This window comes from Lycium barbarum, chromosome 4, assembly GCF_019175385.1.
Source record: "Lycium barbarum isolate Lr01 chromosome 4, ASM1917538v2, whole genome shotgun sequence".
In the NCBI taxonomy this organism is placed as follows: domain Eukaryota; kingdom Viridiplantae; phylum Streptophyta; class Magnoliopsida; order Solanales; family Solanaceae; genus Lycium; species Lycium barbarum.
Window position 1 is genome coordinate 19941614 of NC_083340.1, and position 23305 is coordinate 19964918.

At 35.0% G+C, this 23305-nt stretch overlaps 2 protein-coding genes across 4 annotated transcripts; one reads left to right on the top strand and one right to left on the bottom strand.

Moving 5' to 3' along the window:
* Positions 1 to 492: 492 nt before the first annotated feature.
* On the top strand, positions 493 to 7909 carry LOC132635485 (rop guanine nucleotide exchange factor 14-like). Of its 3 annotated transcripts, none has more exons than XM_060351901.1 (8): positions 493 to 778; positions 1906 to 2062; positions 4316 to 4690; positions 5224 to 5378; positions 5473 to 5547; positions 5628 to 5897; positions 6108 to 6455; positions 7363 to 7909. In XM_060351901.1, exons 2-8 carry the CDS (start codon positions 1987 to 1989, stop codon positions 7747 to 7749), a joined length of 1686 nt encoding a protein of 561 aa, XP_060207884.1. In that variant the 5' UTR covers positions 493 to 778; positions 1906 to 1986; the 3' UTR covers positions 7750 to 7909. The 3 variants fall into 3 exon arrangements, with proteins under 3 accessions (XP_060207884.1, XP_060207885.1, XP_060207886.1); XM_060351902.1 differs by lacking the exon at positions 493 to 778 and adding an exon at positions 1540 to 1669; XM_060351903.1 differs by lacking the exon at positions 493 to 778 and adding an exon at positions 1570 to 1592.
* A 3141-nt stretch (positions 7910 to 11050) lies between these two features.
* On the bottom strand, positions 11051 to 17662 carry LOC132635487 (uncharacterized). The gene is made up of 9 exons (XM_060351904.1): positions 17206 to 17662; positions 16292 to 16495; positions 15724 to 15781; positions 15583 to 15645; positions 14307 to 14376; positions 12244 to 12359; positions 11975 to 12064; positions 11757 to 11888; positions 11051 to 11457 (listed from the first exon to the last, which is right to left on the bottom strand). The coding sequence occupies exons 1-9, from the start codon at positions 17562 to 17564 to the stop codon at positions 11323 to 11325; spliced, it is 1227 nt and encodes a 408-aa protein (XP_060207887.1). The 5' UTR covers positions 17565 to 17662; the 3' UTR covers positions 11051 to 11322.
* Between the last annotated feature and the right edge of the window lie 5643 nt (positions 17663 to 23305).

The following is a 23305-nucleotide window of genomic DNA, read 5'->3' on the forward strand; positions in this document are numbered from 1 at the left end:
TAGACATCGGCTCAAGTACTACTTTTTTACTATCATAATTGCTACTAGTATATACTATCTCTGTTTCAATTTATGTGAACCTTTTCGGAGTACGAGGGTCAAACTTTATAATTTTGACCGTGAATTTTGACATAAATTTTTCAAGTTTATAAAAATAAAATTTATATATTTAGAAACTAAACAAAAAGTATTATCAATCATGATAATTTATAATTTAAATAATTAAGAAAAAATATTCGAAAAAATGTGATAAAAAAAAACACCTCGTAGACTCACCAAATAGTAAAAAATTCAGATAATATAAGTCAAATTAATATTTTAAACCTCATATTAAATCAAAGTACCGTGGTATCCAAACTCCCATGGATTCTTTTACTCCTATTTTTTTTTTTATTCTTGACTTAATTTATTTTAAATCTATCAACTCTTGTCTTGACTTAAATCAGTTACACTAAAAATACATTATTCTGTCTACCCACTCTCTCACCTCACTTGTCACACACTTTATATCTAATCTCTGTCTACTACTGCATTTTTCTACACCTCCTTCTTTAATACCCCCATTTTCCTCCAATCTTGTCTTCTCTGCTCTGCATTCTTTTCTTTTCCCCACTTTTATTTCTTTGTTTACACACACTGTTTCATACCTTCATTTTCCACCAGAACAAAAAAAAAAAAAAAACTCTATAAATGCAGCTCTTTTTGAATGACACCCATTTTTTTTCTATCCTTCACAGATGATAAATGAATGAAACTCTTCATTTGATCAAATAAAAAGGTCTGTTCTTGTTCTCACTCCCATTTCTCCTTCTTTCTTTCATTCTTCATTTTATGTTAAACCAGACATGTTTTATTTTCAACACAAAAGGACCAAAAAAAAAAAAAAAAATTCTGTTTGTTTAGCATAAAGCACACTAAATTCCTTAATCAGCTCCAAATTTGTCGGTGCCCACAATGTTTTTTTTTTTTTTTTTGCTCCAGTTATTTTATCTTGCCTTTCTATTAGTTTTAGATGAATGAGCTCCTACTTTTCTATTTTTTTTTATTATTCTGATTTTCTGTTTTGGTTTTGAATTTGAACATCTGTGAAAAATCCCCTTAAAGATAATAAATTTGAAGCTTCTGACACTATCCAAATCTTTTTGCGACTTTTTCATCAGAAAAGGGCCTCCTTTATTACACAAAAAGGTTCTCTTTTTACCCCCTTTAATCCTTATATTTTTCTTTAAAATAATGATGAGCTATTTTTAAAGTAGTAAAAAAAAAAAAAGTAGGCTCCTTTTTTCAGATTTTTAAATATTTCAAGACTCGAGACCATGATGGACTCTACACTCGCAGATTTTGAGAGAGTATTTTTGAGCCTTGTAAAACTGGGACCACTAATTATTATTGTTATAACAATTCTTTATTTTTACGGACTATAAATGATATTCTGTTGTAATTGCTTTTTGGATCTATTACTACTTTTTTTTTTGGGCAGGCTAGGATGGGAAAATGGACAGTGTAGTTTAGCTAAAATTGACTTGTTGAGAGCTACATGTAACTAAACATGTCATAAAAAAAAAATCAGTTTCACCAAAATTCTTAAATGGGTATGTGGAACAATCCATTTCCTAACTTTCGGGGAAAAAAAAAGAGCAAATTTTGATGAAGGGTTTGGTTTAATTGTGTGAGTTCTTGAATATTTATGTGTCTTTATTTTCATAATCCACTTCTTTGTGGGGATAAGATTAGAGTTAACTTTTACTCCAAAGTATCATAATAATGACAGTTTGAGGGTTTTAAATATTGGTTTATTGACTTTTTGCCTTATTTTCCAAATGTAACAGTAGCATTAATTGTATTTTGCCATGTCTTGTCACATTGAACTTCATCTGACATTTTTTACTGTTTTGGTTATTATAGGTGGTTGTTGAAGAGCATCTTTAATTTGAGATAATTCCCAGTTTTATCTGAAGTACATTTTGGTCCCTTAGATTGGTAAAGATGGTAATCATGAAGAGCAGACTTGCCTGCTGTACAAGAGATAGAGAGCTTAGCATTGACTTTGATGAAAATCAGAGTAAGCTTATTTACACTCTTATTACTAGTTAGAAGTATTCTTTTTTATTTGGAGCGATGTGAAGAATGAGATTTCATATAGCCGATCCCAGTTTGCTTTTATTGCTACGTAGTTGTTAGAGTTGTATGGAATGTCGGTTGGCTAGGTAAAAGTTCCACAAAATGTTGCTCCAACAATCTCTAGTGTTTTCTCTGGTAGGTGGTTTCTAGGTGTGGGTCATGCACAATGTAGTAAATTAACATTCCTGTGTTTGCTATTTGTTGGTAATGTACTTAGGGGCCGTTTGGTTGCTGGTTAGAGTTATGCAGGTATTAGTAATACAGGGATCAGTTACGCTGGTTTAGTTATTCATGTATAGTTATTCCATCTTCTATCCTGTATAAAATTATACATGAATTGAGTGACATAACTTATACATATTTTTTAGTTATGCGGGGTTATAAACTGGTAACGGAACACCGTATGTGTTGTGCCGAATTTTATGCATAGCAACTAAAATGGTGCCAAAACATGGTACTAATTATGCTGGTTTTGATAAAATTTCCTTCCTAACCAACAACCAAAACGACCCTTAACACATAGATTAGTTACTATAATACTGCATCTCAAAAGAAAATTGAAGGGGCCTAAAGCTATAAATTGGGCATGTAGTACAAGGATCATGTAGGTGTTTACCATTTTTGGGGTTCATAATGACAGAGCAAGAAGCTCTGAGGGTCCCTATTGCATAAATGCTCTTGTGATATGGCCCTCCATTTTAAAGCATATGTATTTTGACCATGACATATTTAAGTTGAGTCACGTTTATGTCAGTGGGAAGGTAGTGACCATTGGTGTCCTTCCATCCTAGGACCATAATTTGAAGTGGACTCTTCAAAATTATATTGTCCTACAGATTTTAATGCTTCTTTCAGAAAACTGTACAAGACAGAAATATTTTACCTATTTTTTAAAAAGAAAGCTGTAGATGACTGAATAAATGCCAAGTACTGTATCTAGTAATTGCATTTCATAGAGAATAAAAAATTAAAGTTCATGTTGTTGAAGTACTTAAGCTGCTAACATGTTTATTTAAGTGCATGAACTCAATGTTTTTTCTAAATTGGGGTAATTTCTTATTTAGTTCTGCTTTGTAATTTTGCAACATATGTAGTTAATAAAGTTAATGACATCTTAGTCATCTTTATGGATAGTTTAGCACAAAATCAGGGGCAAATGCCAAATATTTTTTGCAAGTGAATGCTAATATTTAGATTGTGAATCTGACATTTACTAACCACCTTGTTTGTCTACATATAAAGTGTAATTATTTGACTTCTGTGTAGCACATGTTTCTTGAATCTGGACATTGCCATGTTAGTTATTTGGTGGATGCTGTACTTTCAGTAAATTAACAACCCAAATGCTGGGAATCAATGGCTTGAAATTGTCACCTAAGTCACATGGAAGGAACTATGCTTTGAAATTTTCTACCTTTTATTTTAAGACTTTCATAGATGAAAAGGAGAGGAATACTCTACTGTGGTGTACGTATTACATAGATATAAGTATATGTGGTAGTGATTTACACTAAGCTCTCCATGGCAGAAATCAATAGTAGTTCCCTGGTTCTTATTTACAAGTAAGATTTGCTTGGTAAAATGGTGGACCTAACTCTAGTAGTTCTTTGAAACTAAAAGCTTCGTATTACAAATTCATGCAACACCTGACTTTCCTTATGTGAAATTATTAGGTTTTTATCGTATTAACTGCTACTTCGGGAATTCGCTTTTCAGTTTATGACATTTGTTTCTACTATTTTGAGGGTAACCAGCTTTGAATAAGAGAATTGTAGAGCTAACTGATATACATGTCTAGTCATCTTTATTTCTTACGAGTATAGATAAAAGATAAATAATATTCAACAGTAAAGTAGGAATTGTCTGCTTCAATAATTGATCTTCTTTGAAGATCTAGATCTGTACTGATGTTTTATTGGTTTACCATTCAGAAAGGGACATAGATTTAGAACCAGTGATCTTAATTCTTGTCAAGGAGTAATTTGACAATTTGTTCATTGAGCTGATCATTTTTTTTTTTTATATATATCCCATACTTAACAAAGAAGCACATACTTGCAAATTAAAATATGCTGGCAGCGTCATATTTGTGCAACATCTGATTACTACTTTTTTGATACCGTAAAAGTTTCTTTGAAAACACACCAACAAGGTTTAAGCATAATCTGAATACTAAATTTAATATATCTCTCAGGAATTACAACATATGATGGCCTCGAAAGTATTTTGAACAGTCAGCCGTATGACAATCAGAGTCTCACTAGCAGAGGTGGAGGTGTTACGGATTCCTTTGATGATGATGACTCAAGCAGCAGTTCCAGCAATAATGCTTTTGGATCTTTCTCTTCTCACTGGACAACAATGATGAAGAGGGATGATGAATGGGATTTTGCGCCAAGTCCGCAACATTACTATGTAAAAGAAAAACCTGCTTATACAACCCAGTTTTCAGATGTCGAAACAATGAAAGAAAAATTTGCCAAGTTGTTACTCGGGGAGGATGTGACTGGTGGAACCAAGGGGGTTTCCACTGCATTAGCACTGTCAAATGCCATTACAAATCTTGCAGGTAGTAGGGAATTGCTAATTTGGTTAAGTTCTCAAGTATTGCCTTGCCTATCTCTTTGATTATGTTACAATTAAAATGTCTAAAGGGCCAACAAAATATCTCTATTAACAGCCTGGACACCAACGCTATCAGAAACGAAAAGAAAAGGTCTAATAAAATGCAGCAACAACTTCCTTTGTTGAGAAGATATTTCAGCAGCCAAGATATGAGCTATCTATAAAACATGAAGATTCAATGCTGTAGTATCAAGTAAAACTGGCATTAATTTTACAATCTGAAATCTGATTAAGAGTAAGGATTTATGAGCTGTGTCTAGTTACAAGTTTGCTGCACTGTGGATGCAGCAGATTGGAACTTATGCTGATGAGACTAAATAATACTCCAAATGAGTAATGAAAACATACATAGTATTTCGGAAGTATGATGTGACAGAGATTTGCATGGAGCTTGGAAGTCCTACAATTCTTGATCTGTTTTCCCCACTTTACTGCTCCTTTTCCTCCTGATTTGACATACTTTTACTGGATTTGCAGCATCAGTGTTTGGAGAGCTCTGGAAATTGGAGCCACTTGCAGAGGATGGGAAGAGGAAATGGAAGAGAGAAATGGAGTGGTTGCTCTCTCCTACGAACCATATGATTGAGTTGGTTCCTGCTAAACAAAATGGTTCTAATGGCCAGAAATTGGAGGTATCTGCGACTTTTAGCCGTTCACTAAATGTATCTCTTTAGTTTCTCATTATTAGTAAATGTTAATGCTAAGTTCGACTTTCTGTTGGACCAGATCATGACTCCAAAAGCTCGTGCAGACATCCATATGAATCTTCCAGCGCTTCAAAAGTTGGACTCCATGCTTCTTGTAGGTGGTCGCTTTAATCCTAAAGTGGACCCTTTTTTACATTAATTTGGTTCTAATTCTGAATTTCTTGAAATGTCTAGGAAGCTTTGGATTCAATGGTTAATACTGAGTTTTGGTATACGGAAGTGGGTAGCCGAGCAGAAGGAAGAAGCAGAAGTGCTGGGGAGAGCAAAAGGTGGTGGCTTCCGTCACCCCAGGTACCCATAACTGGGCTCTCTGACCCTGAAAGAAACAAATTGTTGAATCAAGGCAAATTGGTGAATCAAATATTTAAAGCAGCTAAAGCTATCAACGAAAATGTCTTGTCTGAAATGCCTGTTCCAACAATCATTAAAGATGCACTTCCAAAGGCAAGTGAGCTATGCCACTGAAGTTATTTTCTGCAACGTATTTCTTTATTTGGCTTTTTTTCATTTTTGTCCCGTGGGCCAAAATTAATTACGGGCGCTAGCCAAAATGTACAAAACATATACACTGATTATGTATATTATATGTATATTTGTGCATATCTCTTCTTTATTCATATGAACCGAGTAACAAGATCAATTTACTCTAAACAGTCTGGCAGGACAAGTCTAGGGGAGGACCTTTACAGGATCCTGAATGCAGAATCAACATCCGCGGATGCGAGGCTCAATTCCCTTAACATAAAATCTGAACACGATGCCCTTGAAGCTGTTAACAGATTGGAGGCTGCAGTACTTGCATGGAAAGAGAAAATAGAAGAACATGCATGTGGAAAATCTCCCGCACGAACATCTTGGTCTTTCTTAAAAGATTCTATATCTGAACTGGACAAGACAGAGGTGTTATTGGGCAGAGCAGAATCTCTTCTGCAGCAACTCAAGATTAAATATCCAAACCTTCCTCAGACATTCCTCAATGTCACAAAGATCCAATATGGCAAGGTAAAATTATTTCCCGCTAGTTACATCCATAAGATATAATTAATATGGAAAGGAGAGTCTTTTGATACACATTACTTTATTTTTGTTTCAGTTCTCAAGATTCTTAAAAAAAAAAAAATAGTGGGGAGAAATAGAACATGAATGGTGGTTCTCAGATGAGGAAACTGTTCTTCTGTAATTTAAAAGAAAACTAGAGTCTTTCTGTTGATAAAGCTATCACGCCTGTGATCTGCATGTTGAATTGTTTGTATCCATTCTGTTCTTACAGTATGGATCAGACGGTGTGGGCCCGGGAGGTCAGAAACATTCCCATGTTTGGTTGGTCAAAATGTTTTCAAAACATTTTATATAGGACAAGTTTCTTGAAAATGAGGAACATGAAAACAATTTCCATAGGTGACATTCGAAGTTCCTTGTCTCTCCCCACCCACCCAACCCCCCCAGCCCCCACCCCTTTGACCATCCCACCCCCATTCCTCACCCCATCCCACTCCATAGTGTTTTGCTAGATTACATATAAATGCTCTTCGGATAATATTTTTTTTACTTTCTTACCAAACACTAGAAAATAAGTAAGAAACTCACTTGTTTTCCAAGAAAACATTATGAAAAACATTTTCCTTCATACCAAACACACCCCTAGTTTCGGCTTTTGTCATGCTGCTTTTTATTAGGGATTTCAACAAATGGTCCAAACAAACCAAAGTATAAAGATATACTTGTCAATAATTACTTGACACAGTTAATTGCTATGCTTTTGAGTTGTTCCTTAGCTTATATTGTATTTCCCTAGTGCTATGAGCTGTGTATGCTGTGCTTAGAATAGCAGGACTCGAAACGAGTCATTGTATTTCATAGCCGCTTGATGTGTTCTTGATTTTCGTTTGTTCTTCTCTTACCATTGTAGGATGTGGGGTGTTCAATTCTTGAAGCATATTCTCGGGTTCTATTGAACTTGGCATTCAGTATCCTAACTAGGATAGGCGAAATTCTGCAAGAAGACATTTTGAGCAATCCCAATTCTCCCGCGGCTTCATGCCACCTTCCTGGTGTAAGAATTCCAGGATTGTCAGATAGTCCTATACCCATTCGTGTAAGGCATTCGTTGATTGATCAGATGAATAAAACCGATGGACGATCTTATGATTCTCGTCGTACCAATGCTTCTGATATGTCAGACATTGAGTTTGTTGAATCAAAGATAAGTTCAGTAACTGCAACACCAAGCCGGAGTCGAGTGTGGTGCATAGGGAAAGAAGCTTGTAGCAGCACGTCTGCTGAAAATTCACCTTGATAAGCAAAGTAGTCTTTCTGTAGATATATATATATCATCTCCATGTCAAACACAACAGCCTTAGCTTGAGGCTGAGTTTTCATGGTTATTGTTGGAAGTGTGCTTTCATTTACAATACACAAGTCAAGTTGAGCATTATTAAGTTTCTTTTTACAGATGATTTTTTCCTGATTCAATCGTTTTTGCTTTTTCTTGTAAGAGTCAACTTGAGTACCTTTATAGAAAATAGAAATAAAGTGATCAATTTATCTGCGGAAACTAGCTATAAAAACTTAGGGAACACCGAGTATATGAAAATATGTATGGCAAAAAGAAAAAACTTAAATCAAGTTTGGCGTAGTCTAAAGGTGAACGAAGACAATTGTTTTTCCAAGTTTGGTCTTTTTCAAGAATTTGCATCCAGGATCCCTTTTGAGGATTAGTATTTAACTTTTGTCCCTGTTTTAAAAACTGTTACAAAACTAGGTTATGCGGCAAATGACAGCTTCTATCTCCTAACTGGTAAGTTGAGGACAGTGAGATGAATCATAAGTTAGAAAAAGAAAACAATTTAATTAGAGATATGAACAACTGAACAACATAGGCAAGTTTTGCCAATTCGATGAGATTTGTGAATAGTTGAACAAGATAAGTAAAATGAAGACGGTACAAAATCTTGCTAGTTCTACAACACTTACGAATAATTGAACAGAGGTAAGTCTTGTTCATCTAGCAAGACTTGTGAACAATTTAACAAGATTGGTAGAATGAAGATAGTATAAAGTCTTATCAGATTAGTGAAAAAATTGAACAATACAAACCAACAAGCAAAGTGTGAGAACAATTTAAAGACAGGTGTAACGAAGATTGTACTAAAGTCATTCCCCGCCAGCATAACTCGTGAACAAGGTAAGTTTTACAAATCCAACATATCTTGTGAACAATTTAAAGATAAATAAAATACACATTGCCCTGCCAGCATTACTTCTTAAGCGAAATTCAATTCTTAGCGCCAAAGTTACTTTTGCACAAATTTCTTAAACGGGAACAAAAGCTAAATAGTTCTTTTGAATGATCCTATTTGTGCAAATCTTCCGGATATTTTGACCCATGGACTAATTTAGTTCTTGAGAACCATGGGCTGGGCCCACCTAAGAGGGTCAGGATATGAATTGTTGATTTTGTCTTTTCTTAAAAATAGTTGATTTACGTCTTTCCGATTTGTTTTTGGTGACGTATTAGCCATTTAGTTAAGAAAATATGAGTTTCCAACAATTTCCTTAATTAAATATTTATATTTATGAGAAAACATTGAGCACAAATATCTATCATTTCAGGAGAACTCAAATAAGAGTAAAATTATAAACAATTGAACATATGAAAAAAAAATAAAAAAATCCATGGCCTAAGTAAAATCAAAATTTGTTATTGATACTTGTCCTATGAGGCCATGTTAATGAGGTAAACAAAATGAAGGATTTTGTAAGGATTAATTACACTGTATATCAATTGGGGCAACAATGCTATCAAATTAGGCCCATATTTTACCTTCTTACACTATTTGACCCACTTTGCATGTAACTTAAACTTTCTTTCCTTCTCTAAGCCCAATAATTCTACGGCTGTTGCATCTAAGCTTCAGAGGACTTCACTCCAAAATCTCATTTGCAGTCATCTCCCTAGCCCCGTATCCATGTCTTTTTGTGAAGATCTCCACTATCCCAATTGTTTAAAATTTTCCCTGAATCTCATATGCTACTAAAAAAAATCAGAAAACCTCCATTGATGGAGCTCAAGTTTCTCATATTTGAAATTTGATTGATTAAAAAGAAAACTCCATTGAAGAGCTTAAGCTTTAAGTTTGAGTCGTATCATAGATTTTGAATTTGAAAGTTAAACTCAGATGTGAAATTTGAGATTATTTTTTAAATAAGTGTTGCTGGGTTTGCTTGGAAACTTGATTGGGTGTTGTTCTAATTGATTGGAAACATCAACAAGAGTTCAAAACTTAAATTTGAAGTGATTTGGAGCAGATTTGAGTTAGATTTGAGTTAAATTTCAAAAGAAGTTCAAGGAAGAAGAAGAACATGTGAAGCTCCATTGATACGATTCATTTGTATAATATTGTATAATAGCGTATAGGCGTGTATAAACACCTTTATACACTATTATACAAGATTGATATATCGTTTATATGTATTTGGTGGAATTCTTCTTCTATAATATATGGGTGTATAAACGTCTCTTATACACTATTATACAAGATTGATACATTGTTTACCGGTATTTAGTGGATTTCTCACTTCTTCTTCTTCTTCCTCTCTCCTTCTCACTTTTTTTTTTTAAGTTCCCCTCTCCTTCTGTCACACCGGATCTTTGATGTTTAAACAGTTGGTTCTGGTGATAGTGTTGGAGTTCGCCGGAGAACGGAAACTCCGGTGATGACTGTATATGGGTGTATATGAGTGTATGTCGATGTATATGGGTGTATACGCCGGAGAACGGAACTCCGACGATGACTATATATGGGTGTATATGAGTGTATATGGGTGTATAATATTGTATATGTGTGTATATGGATATATGGGTTATAATATTGTTTATGGGTGTATTCTACTGTATAATATTGTATATGAGTGTATATGGATGTATATTGATATATGAGTTATAATATTGTCTATGGTTGTATAATATTATATATGAATGTATATGGGTGTATAATATTGCATACAAGTGTATATGTGTGTTTATGGATATAAGGGCTATAATATTGTATATGGGTGTATAATATTTGTTTATAGGTGTATATGAATGTATATGGGTATATGGATAATAAATTTTGTATAATATTGTATATGAGTATATGGATTATAATGTTGTATAATATTGTATATGGGTGTGTATGGGCATATGATTATAATACTCTATTAAAAAAAAAAAAAAAAAAAGAGGCAGTGGTGAACTCCAACAAAAAAAAAAAAAAAAAAAAAAAAGGAGGAGGCAGTGGAGAGAGAGGGGAGAAGAGGGAAGTTTTGGGTTAGAGCTTTGTAATGTAAGTTTTAAGCTATTTTTTTATAATGTAAGTGACTCAATTGTATATTTATGAAATTTTCCCATTTTGTAATACCACCAATAAAAGATTTACGTTTATATATTGAAATTTTAGATATATATTAAAGCTGAGAAAGTTACAAGATTTGAATTCTCACAAGCATTTGAGCTAAAATGATGTAAAGACCGTACTAAATCACTTATATATTGAGCTCAAGACCATCATTCTCCAAAACCTCAGAAGAATTTTCCAAAAAAATTCATACCTCAATTAATAATAATAAAAGTATTTTCATATATGATCAAGAGATTTAAAGATAAACTACTGGTAAACATTTTCGATGTTGTATGGAGATCACTTTTCTTTTGCCTTTTCCAAAGGGAGGGCGACGAGGTTTAACTGTACTATTTTGATGCTACTGTGATGATATATGTGTAGTTTTCTGCATTGTCGAGCTATACATTGTGCATGAGAGAATTCCATGTTTATACAGGTAGCAACATTTCAAAACAATTTAGGATTTCAGCTGAAGTGGCCAAAGATTACTCCTCAAGACAACTGAACCAATTGACAATGGTTGTACATAGGCCCTTAGTGTCATTTAACGAAATAGTCTTAACAACTTGAGCAACAGCGTCTGCTGGAGTGTATACAGCTCCTACTTTCCATTTTGGTTCCTGATCACGAAAACAAAGATTCACATTGTGTTTCTATGAAAATGAACGAATAATGCAAAGTTCGTTATGTAAAGGGTTTTCAGTTTCTTAGTGTTACAATGCATGAGCAATTTTCATTTTCTATGTCAGTACGAGTATGATTAATGGAAGTTCCCATTGTCATTAAGTGGTAAAAATTTCAGCTTGAAAATTAAGCCAAACCATGCACCTAATCGCTAAGGTTGAAGTAGAATCCTCCTTATTTCTGTAGCTGTTTAAACAAATGAACAAAGCAAATCTTGCAAGAATGTGCAAGTTACCTGTACACATGGTGTGATGTGGTTACCCGTTAATGCGATTTTCTCAACTTTTCCACCATAAGATTCTACGCGAGGCTTTAATGCCTCTTCAAGCCGATCTGTCTCATCAATTGAGTCAAGGTCAAACTTCACCTGAAATAATAGTTCAAACCCATCAAAACTGACATTAACTTCCAATCAAACTATTTTTGCGGATGATAAAACAATAATATGAATACCAGCAGTGTACGCTTGACATTGTATGCATTTTTGAAACACTCAAGATTTTCAGAGGGTCTTGGCTTGAACTCTGATATCCCTTGAGAAAGCTAAAAGAAGCAACAATTCATTAGAGCAGATAGTTAGACCAAAAAGATAATGTGCTTAAAGTTCATATAATATGCATCAAGAAAGTGAGATTCAGCAAGGTATATAATATTCGCAAAACAGCAAGAACATGCAAGGGAGACGATTGAAATATCCATCCAAATTGCTGGCTAGCACATACCTCACCAAATACCGAAGGCAATTGATCGGCAAATTTAGTCAATGAAACAACTGTTTCTGGATCATAGTCAGGGATGACTGTTCCAGCTGTATCAAGTAACACCCTCAACGCATCTCCTACAAATTATTGACGAGAAGAAATTGATTATAATGATGAAAAAACTTAGCAGAACAGGAGACTCCACTGAAAAGGGACAACAAAACAAGTATAACAAAATGCAAGAAACAGGGCGAATATCATCGCAGTGAAATCGACAAATTTCCTGTTCAAAGCCAGCAAAAAAAAAAAAAAAGAAGCAATGATTAGGTCATATAAAGACAGTGAAGAAGACTCATTGAAGCTCTTGATCAAGCACATGCAAGATTGTTGTTGACCAGAATAACTAATAAAATTTCATATGATACATTATACCCTCCATTCCACCCCTTATTTCCAGCATTACAGCATCTGGCAACTCTTATACATCACTTTACCTTTGCAAAAAGCTAAAACAAAATCATGAAGAAGTGTGCTATTTTAAGAGGGTACGGATCTGAGTGTCTAAAGAAGCTTCTTGCTGATAGCTTGGAACTTACAGGTATGTAAATGTCATCAGGGTATGACTTCAACAGAACAACAGCCTTGTTTTTCTTGATCATCTTGATTGTCTTGGCTCTAGTTTCATAAATAATGCTGTTCAAAATTTTGGCATAAAGATGGTAGAATTAAATGAAGTTTCCTTCTCTATTCTCATTCTCATTCTCATTGAGGTGTTCCAATCAGGCATATAATCTAAAAGGGTATAGAAAGCTCTTGGGTTCTGCCTAGTGCCCAGTGCTTTATGTTGTGGGTTGAATATTCAGATTCTTTTACATGAAATTAGATCCAAATTTACCAAACTCAACACATTAAATTCACTTGTGAATCCAAAATCAGGTTACACGTACTGGAAGGCATTGAGTTATGAAGTAATTCACTCGCTGATTAAAAAAAAAGAGTTAATGCAGTGTTCCACTTCGGGTATATAAAGACCACCTAAAGGGTTTATAAACGTCTTGGGTTACTTCATTTGGTGCCTTCATATTTTGAGTTGGATGTTTAAATTCTTCCGCATATATTGATGTGCAAAGTTAACTCCGCCTGTGTGAGCTCGCTCACATTGCCGGTCCCAAGCCCGGATAAAGGAGGAGGGTTGCCGAGGGTCAATCGGAAACAGCCTCCCTACCCAGGTAGGGGTAAGGCTGCGTACATCTTACCCTCCCCAGACCCCACTATTGTGGGATTACACTGGGTAGTGACCATATTGATGTGCAAAGTTATTTAAAACTTCTTATGAAGTTTCTCAGTCATGATAGGTCAATTTTATTGAAAACGTGGCATCTAAGCTTGTGGAGAAACAAATTGGACTTGGCCTAAAACCCTCTGCACATACCTGACCTTCACTAGGAGGATATTTTACTTTTGCTTGATCAAAAAGGAGTATATCTGAACATCCAATAGTCACTTTTAAAGGAAGTAGAACTTGATCCTCGGAAAAAAGTGGAACATCAAAAAAGGTAAAAGTGAGATCTCTTGTAATTTGGCACAAATGGCTCGAAACATATATAATTTTCTAAAACTAACTGGTATATAACACGTGCTTGTCAAATTGCAGGAGAAAAATAGAAAGGAGAAGACAGTAGGAAACACAAGACTGTAGTAAGCAAAGTAGGAAAGGAGAACTTAAATAATATTCCCATGTCCTAATAAATTTGACCTAATTTCCTTTTTTTGTTCGAAAAAACTTCACCTATTTCTCGAAATGACAAATTTCCTCCTCAAACAATTTAAACTCATAAGAGATATTGAATCATGTACATCTTTCTACTAAGTATCCACCTCCTCAATAACTCAGACAAATTTTATACACTTTGCATCAATCTCAATCAATTTGAACATTTTATTCTCAAGCTCCATAAATATAAATTAGGTAGATGGAGTAGCAGTTGCATGCAAGATTGCTGCATATGGGAAATAGCAATTGGCATAGCTATAGTTTCTAGGGGGAACAACAAATAATAGATGAAGCAGTTAGATTAATCTACCTGAAGCCGTTTGAGCCATTGAATACACTGGAGATACAACAGGCACCATCTGGCCAACAAGAAGACCCAACTGCAATATGGGATCAAAACTTCAAGAAATGATGCATTTGGCAGCAAAATTTTCTATAGAGAAAATAAAAGCCAGACTAGAAGATTCTAGAAAAAACAGATTGTCGCTAGAATCCGATTGCCTATTCTATTTGCAGATGGCAGCTAACCGCGATAAATGCATACACCAAATTCATATTATCAACTTCACCCAAAAGATGGCTCCTCACAAAGGGATAGGTTCTTCCCTAGATTAAATATTTTCTTACTAATTTGAGAACTTATTATTATGATTATTGTTATCTATGTATTCTTAAATACTACTATAACTATTGTTAGTACATGGTAAGTTAGAAGAGATGTTTATGTGTTTGTACAGGTAAGCAACTAGACTACCAATTGATGTTACTAGTTATCCAACATCTGAAGCACTCACAAAGTCCTACTCCTTTCAGAATTTGCTTGTGGGCCATTGTTTTCAAAGGGCAAAGAATATTCATGCAGAATTACTGCAACGAACCATAAAATAGGAAGAGGGATGTTCAGAAGCATCAAGCTAAAGCTAGCTTATGCAAATGCCAATTGCCTAAAGAGATGGAAAGATCTTTAGTTGATGAGACTGCATACAAGAAGGTGAACAGGGTTAAGGATTTCTTTAGAAATTTGTTTTTACCTTGACCTCAAAAGGAACCAGGCATAACTATACCATGAAGATTATGAGATATCATATGTTTGGTGAGGGAGACATAACAGCGGAAATGAAAAGCTAAATCACTATACACCAGAGACGGAGAAAATGACAAAAATGGTCCCTTATGTTTGAGGGTTAGTTCGAAATAGTCCCTTAAGGCACTGTACGGTTTTGGTCCTTTTAAGTTTGTCAAAAGTTAACACGTCTAGATGCGTCAAAAATTTAACAATTTATGTTCATTAGATTTGACGGAAATAGTGATAAAACGATTTAACCATAAACACCATGAAAGTTCCATCAAATCCTAAAATGTGCAACACAACAGGGGTTCAATACTATAGGAACCAAAGCAGGATAAAGGGAACAAACTAAGAGAAAAAATCAACTTGGGTACAACATCTCCTCCTCAAGCTATAACGGAGTACATATTGTCCCTTGATAGAAGATGAATCATGAGAAATTAAGTGAAGACAATATAGCTGCATAAATTTAGAATGTTGGAGCCACCACATATTATGTAAGAAATGGACAAATAACCTGCTCAAAATATGGCACTGCTTCTGACGCTGGCCTATTGTTGTATGATATTATAACATTAGCCTGCATGAAAGACATAAAAAAGGACTCAGTAAAGGCATTCATTTCTTTGAACTGTGAGCCAGAGGTGAAACACCAAACCTTTGGTATCTTCTCACAAAAATAACTTCCTACGAGCGCTTGAATAAGAGCACCATTACTGCAAAATGCACGGTACCAAAAACAAAAACAAAAAAAGATATCTGAGTCAGGTAATACTCCAATGGATCTCTAGCAATTTAAAGAAAAAAGAGTACACAAAAAAAAAGTTAATGCATCTGAAACAAGTCAGATTAAGCAAATCCAATTCAAACTGAGCTCCATCAGACCCACTTATACACACAAAAAGAAGTATGCTGAAGCCTTCAATCGAAAATCTATTTACAAATTACTGAGTAACCCATTAAAATAAGGTTTTTTTTTCATTTTTGGACCGTCGGCCAAAAATAACTATGGGCACATACAAAACATATACACTGATTATGTATATTATACGTATATTTTGTGTATACAATATGTATATTTATACTTAATACACAAAACCTCTACATCTGTTGGCTATGATTCTTTTGAGCGATCCAAAAATGTAATTATCCCTAAAAATAACAAGCCCATGGTAAAAAATATTAAGAAACACGATAGGAAATAAGAGTAATTCAACAGTAATTACCTGTGGCCAACCGAGTAGAGTGGCAAATCAACAATCTCAGCAGCAAAAAGGCCAGCATCAGGCAATCCTGATGCTAAAATTGAGTCGAAACAAGCATGAAATCTCTCAAATACCTGTCTTGCCACTTGGGCATGATCAAATGTCACATTGTATGGCACACAAATTATCAGATACCCTTCTCTCGCCAAATTCTCCAGTAAATAACTGTTAACAACAACAACCCAAAAAAACCAAAATAAAGAAAAGATTAAACCTTCAGGGTGTGTTTGGTAAGGAGTTCTCCAATTTTCCGATATTTTGTTGGTCAAAATTTTGGGAAAACAAGTTTCTTAAAAACAAGAAAAACGCAAACAAATTCCATAATTAACATTCTAAGTTCATTGTCTCCTCCCCACTTAGTGTTTTGCCAAATTATATATAAATGCTCTTGACGATATTTTTGCTTACTTACCAAACACTAAAAAATAAAGAAGAAACACACTCAATATTTTCCAAGAAAACATTTTCTAGGATTCCTTCATACCAAACACACCCTCAATGCGAATTCTACAAAAATCAAGAAAAGATTAAACCTTTAGGGTGTGTTTAGTATGGAATTCTCCATTTTTCCAATATTTTGTTGGTCAAAAGTTTTGGCAAACATTTTCTCTAGAAAAACAACGAGAAAAATGCAAACAAGTTCCATACGTAACATTCTAAGTTCTTTGTCTCCTGCCCACTGACCACTCCATAGTGTTGTGGCTAAATTATATATAAATGCTCTCGATGATATTTTTGCTTATTTACCAAACACAAGAAAATAAAAAAGAAACACACTTAATATTTTCCAAGAAAACATTTTCTAGGATTCCTTCATACCAAACACACCCTTAACGCCAATTCCACAAGATTCAAGACATAACAACTTATCTAACCTGTAAGAAACTTCAGGAACAGCTCCAATAAAAGCACCACCCACAAATTTGATTATAGCTTTGGGTTTTTTACCCTTTGGTGGAGGAATTACCAAACAAGAATCCATCCTTTTGTAAAACTTGGAAGTATTGTAATTTGTTCTTGTGGGGTTGAAACTTCCTATTCCAACATAGTCATTTGAGAGAGTCATTTTAGGAAACTTAAACAAGTTTGGGTTCTTGAGATTTTTTCTAGGAGTAAAGGGGTGGAATAAATTTTTATAATTATTTGGAAAAAAGGGGTTTTGTTTGATTTGATTATGAAGATTAGAAGTGAAAGTAGTAGTGGTAGCCATGTAAGCTGTAGAAGTAGAAGCCATTTATCTCTCTACTGTGAGAGTGAAGCAGCGAGGGGAAATAGTGAGTGGAACAGTTTTAGCGCTTTAATTTGTGAAGCTATGGAGGCATTTATGTAAACGTGGCATGATTTTAGTGATGTTTTGGAGATTTTTGCTTCTTTTTTCAAGCTATTGTACCAATGACTATGAGCCCGTTTGGATTGGCTTATAAGCTGTTTTCATTTTTTTTTTTAGTGTTTGGCTGGCCAGCTTAAAGTAATTTTATATTTAAAATAAGCTCAAAAAAATAATTGGGCCCATTTGACTTAACTTATCTAAAGCAGCTTATAAGCTGAAAACAGCTTATAAGCCAAAAAAATAAGTTAGACTACCCCAACTTATTTTTTTAACTTATAAGCTGCAAACAGCTTATAGGCATAAGCCCATCCAAACAGACTCTATATTTAAATGTTTTAGAGATTTTTATATTGAAAAGGGGGAATAAAATAGGAGTACAAAATCCTTCCTTTGAGTAAGTTGGGCCATTTAACTATAGGCGACTCTTAAGTTTTTTTATTGAGTGGAGGTGACTCAATTTTTAATTATTGAGTGGAGGTGATGTTTTTTGATTAGTGATTAAGAGGTTTTGACCTTGCCCAAAAGTTTTCATTTTGACACTTTGACCCTTAACTTTATTTTTAACACTTTTCCCTCAAGCTTTATTTTTAACACTTTGACCCAGCCAATTTAAACCCTAAAATACCAAAATGGGTCCAAAAAAAAAGGGCACCAATAGCTGCACCCATTTTTGCTCTTTTCCCTCCACTGTTCTTCTTCTCCTTCCTCGATTCGTTCTTCCTCCTCCTTCTTCTTCTTTTTTTCCATCCGCCTGTTCTCATTCTTTTTCTCCCTCCATTCTTTTTCCTCATCTTCCATTGCTGCTTCCCCTGCTTCTTCTTCATCCATTGCTGTTCCATTTTGAAGAATCTGCTCAATAAAAGAAAAAACTAAACCACCAGATTTGCAATTTTTTTGGTTGGATTTCGTTAGTGTCTACATGGGCATTACTTCATAAGTATTTCTACTTCCCCTGCTTCTTCTTCTTCCATTGGTGCGACATTTTGAAGAATGTGCTCAACAAAGAAAAAAACGAAACCAGCAGATTTTGCAATTTTTTGGCTGGGCATTACTTCAGAAGTAATTTCCGCTCATTTGGTAAGTAAAATATTGTTGTTTTGTTTCAATTATTTATGTGGGTTTTGCTGCTGATTTTCCAACAATTTACAGTAGCAATTGTACTTGTTGCAACAAGTGCTAAAGCTGCTGTATAAGAGCTTCTAAATTTTTGCAACAACTATCATAGTTTCTGCAGAAGCTGCTGTAGTTTATGCAACAACTATTGTAGTTGCTGCCACAATTACAACAAATTATGTAGTTGTTGCAACTTCTATACTAATTGTTATTAACTACGTAGTATGAATAAGTTGCAATAGATTTGTGAGTTGTTGCAAGTAGTGTACTACCTGTTGCAACAAGTATCTTACTTGTTGTAACAACTCACTGATCCGTTGGATTCAGCTTCAATCCAACAGAACCCAAAAACTGGACCCAAAAAATTGTAGCTGACTCCAACAGATTAGTTAGTTGCTGCAACAAGTGTATTACCTGTTGCAACAAGTAATATACTTGTTGCAACAACTCACTAATCTGTTGGACATCTTCAACTGTCTTTGGATTAAACAGAACTCAAAAAACTGAAGCTGACTCCAACAGATTAGTTAGTTGGTGCAACAAGGATAGTACTTGTTGCAACAGGTAATCCACTTGTTGCAACACCTGATTCATCTGTTCCAACAAGTCATTAAGTTATTGTATTTTGTTACTATACTGTCATGACCTTTTTAAAAAAAAAAACAAAATCTATTCAGGTAGCATTAATGGGGGACTCAATAACAATAGGTGTTGATTGCCATGGCGAATAGATCGAGAAGAACAATCGATATATTTGGCGATGGAAGGGTAGTCACATGTTAGAGATGATAGCGATGAGGGTCCAAATTGATGTTGTGTTTGATGATTTTGTGAACTTAATCATCACCTATTGTGAATTAACTTGTGAACCGAAAGATCTTGCCATCACTTACATACATAGCTCTTTTGAAAACCAGAGGGTCTTGCCTTTTAAGATAACCGATCAGGATCGTTTGCTTACTTATTTGAATGATGTAGCTAGGCCTATTTTAAGGGTATACGTGGTTGGAAGCCCGGTAGAGAACCATAATTTAGGTCAAGACCAACAAGATGTGTTAAATGATAAATTGGATGGGGTAGATATGGATATGGATATGGATATGGATATTCCAGATAATGGAAGTGGGGGTGAGCCGATTCCTACACTCGAAGTTGCGAGCAATACATTGTGTTCTACACAATCTTCACAGTGCAGCCATGTTCAAGATGATGAAACAGGCTTTTATAAAGGAATGTCATTCAAGAACAAGGAACAACTAGCAACTATGTTGAAACTTGCTTGCGTGAAGAAAGATTTTACACTCAAGAAGGTGATTAATTCGCGCACTGTGTATTGCTTTAGATGTGTACATCCGGAGTGCAAATGGTGGCTGAGGGCTATGAAGCTTTTAAGTTCTGACAGATTTTGTATTACAACCTACGTAAAGTATCACACATGTGGTTCTGAGCATATTACTAGCCATAATCCACATGCCACAACGAAAGTCATTGGTGAATACTTCAAAGATAGGTTTCCCGACAGTAAAGGCCCATCTACAAAAGATATGAGCCAATCATTCCGCACAGAATTGGGTTGTAAGGTAAGTTATTGGAAGGTCTGGAAGGGCATGGAGATTGCAAAATCATTGACAAGGGGGGCACATGAGCACGGGTATGTAGTGCTTGATGCGTACCGTTATATGTTTTGTTCCGCAAATCCAGGAAGTAAGACGGCATTGAAGGTTGATGCTAATGGGAAGTTCAAGTACTTTTTTGTAGCCTACAAGGCTTGGATGCTTGGTTTTGCGCAAATGAGAAAAGTTATGGCTGTCGATGGGACATTCTTGAAGAGCAAGTACGAAGGAGTGTTGTTGTCAGCCATGGCGCAAGATACAGAGAATCATGTTTTTCCTGTGGCATTTTGTGTAGTGGACAAGGAGTGTGATGCCACATACAAATATTTTTTTAAACAAATGAGAAGCTTTGTAAATGATACCAAAAAGTTGTGCATAATTTCTGATAGGCATCCAAGTATCAAAAAGGCAGTTTCAATTGTCTTCCCTTTATCTCATTATGGTTATTGCATGAAGCACCTTAAGGAAAATCTTCAAACCACCTTTCACAATACGAAGGTCATATCTCAATTTTATAAAGCAACAAAATCGTACAATATAGATGAGTTCAATGACCATTTCAATCAAATAAGAGATACCATCCCTGGGGCCGCCGAACATCTTGAACGTGTTGGATTCCACAGATGGAGCAGGGTATTCTTCCCCGGAAATAGGTATTCATACATTACCTTTCCAACAAATAACACATCTGTTGGAACAACTAACTCACTTGTTACAACATGTAATTTAGTTGTTCCAACAACTCACTTAGTTGTTGCATTTTGTTATGACACAGAGACAATAACTGAAGCTCTCTCCAACAAGTAACACATCTGTTGGAACAACTACCTCACTTGTTGCAACAGGTAATTTAGTTGTTCCAACAACTCACTTAGTTGTTGCATTTTGTTATGACACAGAGACAATAACTGAAGCTCTCTCCAACAGGTAACACATCTGTTGGAACAACTACCTCACTTGTTGCAACAAGTAATTTAGTTGTTCCAACAACTCACTTAGTTGTTGCATTTTGTTATGACACAGAGACGATAACTGAAGCTCTTTCCAACAAGTAATACATCTGTTGGAACAACTAACTCACTTGTTGCAACAGGTAATTTAGTTGTTCCAACAACTCATTTAGTTGTTGCATTTTGGTATGACACAGAGACCATAACTGAAGCTCTTTCCAACAAGTAACACATCTGTTGGAATAACTAAATCACTTGTTGCAACGGGTAAGTTAGTTGTTGCATTTTTGTATGACACGGAGACAATAACTGAAGCTCTCTCCAACAAGTAACACATCTGTTTGATATTTAAGTAGTTGTTTGATATTTTCCAACAACTATAATCGTTTGTACGTTAAGGATTACGTTATTGTTTATTTTCACAGGTATAATCTTATGACGTCAAACATTGCTAAGTCGGTGAATTCAATGTTCAATGTTGAAAGAGAGTTTCCCATTACTGCTTTATTTGATGCCATAAACAGGAGATTTGCAGAAAAATTTCATGAGAGACGTATGGAGTTCATCGACTCACCAAACATCTTTGTTCCTTCAGTTGAATTTTGTTTTTCAAAATTTGTCAGCTTGGGGAATAAGTTGTTAGCCCATCAAATAGCCAACTACAAGTTCAGCGTCATCGGTCACGGTATAGTTGCGACAATAGATCTGCAAAGTAGATCTTGTACTTATAGAGTTTTTGACCTGGACAAAATACCTTGTCCACATGCAATGGCAACACTTCGTGTCCAATATGGTGACGACTTTGGAAGACGGATTTATGACTACTCATCTCCATATTATAATGTGGAGAATTACATAATGGCATATTGTGAGGAAATTTTTCATGTGCCTTCTGAAGAATCTTGGGAAGTTCCTTTGGAGATTTTAGAGAGAGAGATACCTCCTCTACATGTTGATCCAAGCAAACCCGGAATAAGGCGGACAAAGAGGAGGCGTGGAATCGAGGAATCATTTCCAACGAGGAAAAACAAATGCTCCTTATGCAAAACAGCTGGCCACAAAAAAACAACATGTCCAAGCCTAAATGCTCCATAGTTGTAAATTGCATTATGCTTTAATAATAGTTATCTGTTGGAACTTTATGACATTGTAATGTTATTGTTTCTTAGCATGGTAATTTATGTTTAACTTCCAGCAAGTAATAAATCTGTTGCAACAACCAAGTTATATGTTGGTGTTTTTCCAATTAAGTTATGTGTTACAACTTGTGTTTTATCCAACAAAAGTAAGGATTTGTTTAACAACTTAATCACTTGTTGCACAGATATTACAATTGTTGCAACAGATTCTACATGTGCTGCAACAGATTCCTCACATGCTGCAGCAGATACTATACTTGCTGCAACAGATACTACTTGGTTCACCCATATTTAGTGATCAACTACTCGATTCACCCATATTTAGTGATAAACAAAGGAAATCAACCATATTTAATGATAAACAATTGAATACTTAATCAATTTGATGTATTTTGAGTCAGCGAAGAGGATCTCCTAAGCCAAAATGCACTAAATCGGGTGATCATTAGAGTGAATTGATGTGAACTACTCGATTCACCCATATTTAGTGATAAACAAAGGAAATCAACCATATTTAGTGATAAATAATGGAATACTTAATCAATTTGATGTATTTTGAGTCAGCAAAGAGGATCTCCTGAGTCAGCAAAGAGGATCTCCTAAGTCAGCATGCACTAAATCGAGTGATCATTAGAGTGAATTGATGTGAACTACTCGATTCACCCATATTTAGTGATAAACAAAGGAAATCAACCATATTTAGTGATAAACAATGAAATATTTAATCAATTTGATGTATTTTGAGTCAGCAAAGAGGATCTCCTAAGTTAGCATGCACTAAATCGAGTGATCATTAGAGTGAATTGATGTGACTACTCGATTCACCCATA

What these genes read in the sequence shown, in the direction of transcription:
- LOC132635487 (XM_060351904.1), bottom strand. Translation starts at nt 17,564, where the DNA reads ATGGCTTCTACTTCTACAGCTTACATGGCTACCACTACTACTTTCACT. An exon ending in TGCCTTCGGTATTTGGTGAG is followed by an intron (nt 12,065 to 12,243) that starts GTATGTGCTAGC and finishes TGCTTCTTTTAG; the next exon opens with CTTTCTCAAGGGATATCAGA. An exon ending in ATGTCAAGCGTACACTGCTG is followed by an intron (nt 11,889 to 11,974) that starts GTATTCATATTA and finishes CTATTATTTCAG; the next exon opens with GTGAAGTTTGACCTTGACTC.
- LOC132635485 (XM_060351901.1), top strand. Translation starts at nt 1,987, where the DNA reads ATGGTAATCATGAAGAGCAGACTTGCCTGCTGTACAAGAGATAGAGAG. An exon ending in CTAATGGCCAGAAATTGGAG is followed by an intron (nt 5,379 to 5,472) that starts GTATCTGCGACT and finishes CTGTTGGACCAG; the next exon opens with ATCATGACTCCAAAAGCTCG. An exon ending in CAAAGATCCAATATGGCAAG is followed by an intron (nt 6,456 to 7,362) that starts GTAAAATTATTT and finishes TTACCATTGTAG; the next exon opens with GATGTGGGGTGTTCAATTCT.